This window comes from Petaurus breviceps, unplaced genomic scaffold (assembly GCF_028583685.1).
Source record: "Petaurus breviceps papuanus isolate PSGF00001 unplaced genomic scaffold, PetGlider_PUasm1.0 90897, whole genome shotgun sequence".
NCBI lineage: Eukaryota > Metazoa > Chordata > Mammalia > Diprotodontia > Petauridae > Petaurus > Petaurus breviceps.
Window position 1 is genome coordinate 11,299,104 of NW_027187374.1, and position 8,664 is coordinate 11,307,767.

Here is an 8,664-nt window from a genome sequence, read left to right on the forward strand (position 1 = left end):
AACTGCACTCTGTCCATTTCTAGTCACAATACTTGAAGAAGAAGAAGAATAAACTAGACAGCATTTGGAAGTGGGGAACCAAGAAGACAGGAGATCCTAAAGCTCCGTAACATGTAGATTAAAGGAATTGAGCATGTTTGACTCACAGAAGAGGGAAACTGTGGTAGTTTTTTTTTTTTCAAAGGAATTAAATTCTTTTATTTTGCTCCAATGGGTAGAAGTAGAATAAAATAAGTGAATGGAATAAGGGAAATAGATTTCAACTCAAGACAAAAAAGAATTTTCTAACAATTAAAGATAGATGTTCAAAAATTGAACAGGTTTTGGAGAACGACCAGATGAATCTTTTCACTTTGTATATAAACCTATGTTTACCATTATGGACTCTGGTTATTTCAAGTTCCATCCTTCCACTGTAAATGAAAATAAGCTGACATTACCTGTTAGAGAATTCATACATGCATGCATGTATTTAGATGTATCTACATATGGCTCTATAGGCCTCTTGTCCTTATTCTGATCCTTGTGCATTATAAGTTTTTTAATCAATCAATAAACATTTATAAAGTGCCTACTATCTGCCAGGCACTGTGCAAAGCACAAGGGATACAAAAAGAGGCAAAAGACAGTCCCTGCCCTCAAACCTTAGAATCAAATGAGAGAGACAACATGCAAGCAAATATATACAAAGCAAGCTATGTACAGAATAAATACAAAATAAATAACAAAGAGAAGGCACTTGAATTAAGAAGGGTTAGGAAAGGATTCCTGTAAAAGATAGGATGTTAACTGGGAAACCAGGAAAGTCAGTAGAGAGAATTGAAGAGGGAGAACATTCTAGACACAGGGAACAGCAATGCCAGGAACCAAGAGAAGGAATGTCTTGTTTGTTGAACAGTTATGAAACCAGTGTCATAAGTCATGGGGTAAGTTTTAAGAAGACCAGAAAGTAGAAGAGAGCTAGATTATGAAAGGCTATGAATGCCAACAGAGCATTTTGTATTTTATCCTGGAGGCAAAAGGAAGCCACTGGTCAGACCTGAGCTTTAGGAAAACCACTTCGGTGGTTGAATGGAGGACCCACCTGCAAGTTATTGCAATAGTCCAGATGTGAGGTGATGATGTCCTACTCTAGAGCGGTGGCAGGGTCAGAGGACAGGAGGAGGCATTTTGGAAAGGTGAAATTGACAGACCTTGGCAATAGGTTGGATATGGGGGATGAGGGCACTAAGGAGTCCAGGATATCTCCTAGGTTGAGTGACTGAGGGATAGGTAGGATTGTGTGGTCCTCTACACTAACAGGGAAGGTAAGAGGGGGAGAGCCTTTAGGAGAAAAGTTAATGAGTTCTGTTTTGGACATACTGAATTTAAGGTGTCTACTGGACATCCAATTTAAGATGTCTCAAAGGCAGTTGGTAATGTGAGACTGGAGGTTAGCAGAGGAGTTGGATTAGGATAGGTAGATTTGAAAATGATCAGCATAGAGAAGGTAATTAAATTCTCACCTTCAAAGAAGCCTCTCCTCCATCCTCTTCTACAAAATGCAGACCAACATTCATATGAATCAGAATTCATATGATCAGAAGCTTTGTCCTCTCACCAGAGATGTCCTTTCAATATCATTATCCACTCATTTGTCAACCAATTTCAAGAGAATGAGAACTCCCATGGGCTATCTACACCAATAGTAATCCTTCATTATTCTATATTATCTATGTAGCCTTAATTGCTTTCTTTGCATTGGCTTACTGTCTTAAATATCTTCTTCAGGCAAAATAAACTCATTTTTGTTTAGCAAATATCTCTCAAGCGTGACACCCAGACATTATGTTTGGGAACAAGAGAAATTCCAAGGCAGAACTCCATACCACTATAAATCAGAATCCTGTAACTCTGAACAAATGAACATGTAGTTAGTAAGTGAGGCTCTGTGATCTAGTCTTCATTTGCAATGCAACGCCAAATTCTTTTTTAATAAAGGATCTTTCAGCTCACAGACAAATCTTGTGCTTTTGATAGCACTGAACACAACAAATCTTCAAGGAATTTGCTAAACATTTTTTAAACACTTAAGAACCATTAGGGAATCAACTATTTTCTACCAAATCTGGCTCACTCTGCCTAGTAAACATGCAAACAAGAAATAAATATAGGAACTAATAAGATGTGGTGGAGCAAAGTGCAGTGAGCTTTCTGGTAATTTATATGACATCTGAAAGTAATGGAATTATATAGGCATGACAGGAACTAGATGTACACCCTATCATATGGGAGGTGTGTAGTATCTAAGGATTAAGTAGGAAAAACTGAATATTAGATAGCTTAAATGCATAGAATATATGTGTACACATACTCCATTTTCCAGAAAATATGATTTCTCTTCTACTGATGTAGTTTTATCACTTATTCCCACACTATTACTTTTCTTAGTAATAGGAATCTCATTTTTTATGGATAAATTTGAAGGTATACATTATTAGTGTCTGAGTAATACTGTCAGAGACATAGAAAACAAGCTGTAGGAACTATGTATGTTCTGAACCAATCCTTGCAGTTTAAATTACCTATATATTATTTCAACAACTATGATTGCTTTCCTACTGGAGAGGAAATATATTATTCATAGAGTTTTTCTCCCCCTTTCCCCACATGCACATTTTTAAAAATTCTATTGTATGTAGGAGAGCAGCCATGATGACAGAATAGGAAGAAAGAGAAGAGCCCAGATCTTCTCTACAACTGTTCCAACAAAGATCTAAGAAGAGCAACAGATGATGGACTACATGTGCAAAATGAGACCCACATTTTTCAACAGGGCCAACAAGATCTATTTTGCTTGACTCCATATTTATTTTTGTTTTTTCATGGGGGAAGAACATTGGAGGAATAAAAGGTAAATGTTTGATTTTTTTTAAGCACATACACAAAACCGAACAGCACCAGAGCAAGTAGAGATTGGGAAATCCAAGGAAAAAATTCAGTGAGTCATTTTTCCAACCTAGGGAACAGGAAGAGGAGTCACAGAACATCTGTGTCGATATTAACCACAGAGCTAGGTGAGGGGCTGATCCTAATCTGTGTTCTAGGGCAAGGAGCAGTCATGGAGACAAAGGATCTGGATCTAACTTTATAGGAAGCAAGAACAGGGGATGGCACAGAACTGGTTGTACTCTCTACTGGACTGGGGACCCAGCATGGACTTCGGAGGCTACCTGGGGCTAGGTATGAGGCTAACCCTTAGCTGTGTCCTAGGAGTGAAGTGATGGCACATCCAGCTCATCTAGCTCAGACCTGGTCTGTGGGTATATACTGGGTAAGGTGCAGGAATGGAAAGAAACAGCAGCTGTGCAGCCCTGACCTAAGAGAGGCATCTCTGATTCCATTCTGAGCCTCGTCTGAGGTCTGCACTTCCCCTGAAGGGAGTCTGAAGCCCTGCTGCTCTGAACTTGCACAGCCTTTCAGCTAGCCAACAGCATCTAGGACCAGCCGTAGTCTCTTGATGCTCCAGCTAGGGGCAACTCCGTGTCATACAGACCCAAACCAGAATAAGAAGCCTGCCAAATTCAGTCCAGAGGAGGGAGGGAAGGAAATAATCAGACTTTAAATCAGACCATTTAATGTTGATTGAATGTTTTTGGGTCCCTGGCCTGAGATGCCTTAAGAGATTCATGAAAAACACAGCACTCAACAGCTAGAGAAAACAGCAGTGGGATCTCAGAGAACTGAAATAAGAAAGGTCTTGATATTGTTTTCACAAGGGTACAATGCCCGATCCTACGATGAAGTCCTGACACAGGAAGTAAGACTGGAAGAATGAGTAAAGAACAAAAGAATCTCAAATAAAAAGTTATTATTGTGCTCATGGATGCCTAAGACACAAACCCCAAAGGAGAAAATAACTCCAAACAACAAGAAGAAAAGCTTCAAGGGAAATCACAGCTTGGACACAAGGTCAGCTAGAATTCCTAAAAGAAATGAAGTGAGAGTTTTAAAAAGAGTTTAAAAATTATGACATAAATGAAATGAGAATCCTAAAAGGAACACTTGGAAAAGAAATGAGAATGTTGGAGATGAGATTTGAAAGAAGAATTAGTACCTTCATATGAAATGTGAAAAACCTCAGTCAAGCAAAGAAATCCTTGAAAATTAGAATGGATCAAACAATGAGATATGTTAAAACAAAGTCAAAAATCTGAAAAAAGAAAAGAAAATCTAAGGTATCTACTATCAAGAATAACTGACCTAGAAAAGAGGTCAAGGAGTAGGAGAATAATTAGAGTAGTTATGTATGATAGCACACAGCTGTAAGCTCAGCAAATAGGGAGGCTGAGTCTAAGCAGATCTCAAGTTCAGGAGCTCTGAGCTGAAATGGGTTTGGCTGAGTAGGGTGTCTGTACTAGGTTCATCATCAATGATCAATCAAGTGGTGAGCTACCAGGTGGGGGCAGGGAGGGGAACACCAGGCTGCCTAAGGAGGAGCAAACTAGTCAAGGCAGAATATGCTCCTGTGTCAGTCAGAAGTGGGATCAAGTGTGTAAGCAGTCCCTGTACCTATAGACTGGTTGGAATGTGAAGCCCAGCCTAAAAAAAATTAATCACTAAGTGAAGGAAAATAATTGGATTATCTGAAAAGAGCAGAAAAAGAGCCGGGATATCATATTTCAAGAAATCATGAAAGGAGAGTGCGTATATGTTTTAGAACCAGAGAATAAAGTGAAAATAGAAAGAATTCACTAGTTACATCCTAAAAGAAAGTTCCAAAATGAAAACTTCTAGAATTCTGTAGGCAAAACTCCAGGTCTTATAGGCCATAGAAAAAAGTGTTGCGTGTAGTCAGAAAGAATGAGTATAAATATCAAAGAGCCACAGTCAAGATCACCAAAAAATGTAGCAGCTATCACTAGAAAGGAGCAGTGTTTGGAACATAATATTCCAAAAGACAAAAGATACAAGCTTGCAACCAAAAATAACTTACCTAATAAAACTGAGTAATGATCCTACAAGGGAAAGATAGACCTTAAATGAAATTAATAACTTTTAAGCATTCCTGATGAAAAGAGCAGAATTGAGTAGAAATGAAATACACAGGAGTCAAGAGAAATGTATGTTACATCAAGATAAATCAAGGCAAAAAGCACTGATTAAGGGCTTCCTATGTGCTAAGCACCTGAACTAAATACTGGGGACACAAAAAAAAAAAAAAGCAAAAAGAGAAACAACCTCTGCCCTCAAGAAATTTATATTCTAATGGGGAAGATGACACATAAGAGGGAGCTGAAAATGGAAGAGGTGAAAAGAACGGGTCAGGGTTGGTCTGGGCCCTTCCTCAAGATGGAAGTTCTGGGAAGGATTCGCCAATGGAAATAGGATACTGCAGAGGTAGAGGGAGCAGCCAGCTGAGACTGGCAGCAGTCTTTTCATAAAAAGGTAAATCTAAGTGAGCAATAAGAAGGGACTATACAAGGTGAAGTGTTTACATTCTAATAAAGGGTTTTAATGAAACTGTTGCCTGAGGACCTTAATAATTAGGGGTCATAGAGTTGTTTTGTTATGGTTTGATGATCTTAAAAGAAGAAAGGAAAAAGAAGAAAAACATTAGTGGAAGGAAAAATAAGGGTTGTTAAGTAGCAGGCTATATAAACCAGGAAGAAAGGGTAGAGGCAGTGGCCATCACTCCAATGTTATTTTCCTCTAAACTAGGCAAAATGAGGGTAAAATACAACATAAACAAAAAGTTTGGGGGAGAAATATATTAAACTGGAAAGAGAAATAAAAGCAAATTGGGAAAGTGGAGGAATAAGAATAAGAGTCCCAAATTCAGAAGGTGAATGATGAAGTGGAATAGCTTAAACAATTATAGTATATTAATATAATGGAATACTATCAAAGTGACAAAAGGGATAGTTTTAGTGAAATCTGAAAAGATTTGAATGAACTGATGAAGACTTAAATAACTGATGCAGACTTAAACAAAACCAGAAGAACACTTTAAACAATACCAACATTGTAAAGACAAGTAATTGAGAACTCTGATTGATGCAATTATCAACTATGATTCTGGATGATGATGATGAAGAATGCTTGCTACTCACCAACTAAGAAAGTGGTGACAGACTCAAGATAGAGAACAGAGATACACATATGTATAGATCTGGACATGGCCAATATGGACATTTGTTTTGACTGAATATGCAAGAATTTTTTTTTTAATTTTTCAACTGGGGAGTAGGTAGATGTGGGAGAGAAAAAAATGTTTACTAGTTTGAAAAGCAAGAAAATGGGGGGCAGGGGAAGAAAGTGACATAAATATTAAGAAATAAAAACCAAAAAGATCCACACATTCTATTATGGGTACCATCCTGTGTGAAGCATAAAATGGATTCATGGAAACTAAGAACACAATAATTTACCCATAAAAGGTTCATTTTATGCTCTTTTTCTCCATGGAAATTTTGCCATAACAAGATGCCAGAAGTTTTAATGAAGTTTTATGTTATAAGAAACATGCACATGTATGTCATTCATTGTAGTCTTATTGACATGTGCATTTGATGGAAAATGAAGTAGCAAATTATAATTTTCTAAAAGAAATAAAATATGAAATATAAAAAAGAAATACAAAAGTCTAATAAAATAGCACCTAACCTCTATGTGGTGCTTCAGAATGATCTAAATATCAATCACAAGAGCAGGAAACAAGAAAGTAAGGGTTCAAGGGAATCTCACTTAAAATATATATTAAAAAATAAAATAAAATATACATTGACTAGGCATCATGTTTCTAGGGCTGAAGACAGGTTTGTGACCCTAGTGAAGACACCATGGGCCACCCCATGGGTAATTTTGGATAGCTATTAAATATAAATAGTTTTGACCTGGAGATCGAATCCCAGGCTCAGACACTTAGCACCACACCCAGAAATAACTGGCCGTGTAACCTTGAGCAAGTTACTTAACCCTTTTTTACTTGCTTAAAAAAAAAAAATAAATAAAAATAGTTTATTGCCTCTCATGTTAAGACAGCAACTAGAAAATAAAACAGCAGGACAGAGTAAAGAAGGGAGAATATGAGGGGAAGTGAATTCACCAAAAAAAAAAAAAAGAGAAAAGAATTCACCACTGAGAAAAGAAAATTTCTCATTATGTGAAAAATATAAAGAGATATATTATTTCAAGAGAAAGCACATGCAAATCAGTGTACTCTGGTTGCTTAGTTTTTTTAAAAAGATATTCTTTTCATTAACCTTGTTGATTGTATTGACAAAAATGATTTTTTTTAAATCTTGTGAACAATGTTACTGAAATATCTTCAAGCCTCTTGTAGAAAGCTATCATAAATTAGCAACGAGGGATTGAGCACAGGGCCAATCATTTTCAAGCTTTTGTACATTTACCCTTCTGATACCTAAAAACGTCACACCTCCTTAAAATGTGAAATGAAACACAGCAATCAGAAATTCTTCATGTATAATATGGAACCCATAGTGCTTTGTCCCACACTGTGATTAATATTAAAAGGATCAAATATACACCTCATTTATATCTTCTCTCAAATAAGTCAGTTTTTGGAAATTAGACCCCACTAGGAGAGTATGCCAATTCCAGATATTGAATTCAAGCTTTTGTTGTTAGGGGTTTTTTTTACCTCCTTTTTTTGTAGAGGGTGAAAAAAGAAAAAAAACTCAACAAAAGGTAAAAAGAAGGGATGTTGTATATGAGGGAAGCGTTTAGTAAAAGAAAGGAATAGCATGTTAGGGAACCATTTTCTACAGAGCTGTGAAATTCTCTCAGACTAAAGGAACAGACAAACCTGAAACAGGAATGCATCACCAAGAGAGTTACTGAGGCAGAAAACAAAGTCTTTCTTTGGGTGCTCAGGCACTGCCTGCACGATACTGTTCTCCACCCAGACTGCATGCTTGGGGATGCTGTTGTGGTCTATTCCAGACCTCCCATCACTCTCATAGAAGAATAATGTGCATCCTAAGAAAAAAAAGATCAGAAGTATTCAATATATTGATTGAAAATAAATGATTTATGTAATAGCAAGTCAATGCAATATGAAAATCAACAGTAGAACCCAACTAAAGCAAGCAAAAGCTTAAAAATCATACTTTGCTATTGATTCTCAATTTTGGGGGGCTAAAATCAAATAGCAAATCCAAAGAGGAATGTGGTACGATAGAAAGGTGGTTTGCTATGGGGTGAATCTAAAGCTCTATTTTAGGAACTGAAACTAATAAATGGTATGACATTGGACTCAGAGCCTGACTTAGTTGGTGTTTTAAAAAAAGTTTGATGAATAATTGTGATAAAGCCTTTTACTCAGTTGACCTCTATTTCCTAATCTGAAAAGGGAGATCATAAAGATTGTGTTCAGTTATTTTAAAGTCATGTCCAACTCTCCGTGACCCATTTTGGGTTTTCTTGGCAGAGACAGAGTGGGTTGCCATTTCCTCCTCCAGCTCATTTTTTACAGATGAAGACAAATGGGATTAAGTGAGTTGCCATCGGTCCACAGCTACTAAGTGTCTGAGGCTGGATTTGAACTCACAAAGAATCTTCCTTACTCCAGACCCAACATTCTATCCACTGAGTCACCTACCGTGTTTCCCCAAAAATAAGCCCTATTGAGATTGCTACTGTAGTGAAGGTGATCCCCTG

The 8,664-nt window shown here is 37.1% G+C and overlaps 1 protein-coding gene across 21 annotated transcripts in view; it reads right to left on the reverse strand.

Annotated features, from left to right (window-relative positions):
- The window catches only part of TIAM1 (TIAM Rac1 associated GEF 1), a 354,474-nt gene that overhangs the window by 104,178 nt on the left and 241,632 nt on the right, over positions 1–8,664 (reverse strand). For all 21 annotated transcript variants that reach the window (XM_069074990.1, XM_069074987.1, XM_069074981.1 and 18 more), the window contains one exon: positions 7,811–7,983. In XM_069074990.1, coding sequence (XP_068931091.1) covers positions 7,811–7,983 — 173 coding nt within the window. The remainder of the gene's footprint in view (positions 1–7,810; positions 7,984–8,664) is intronic.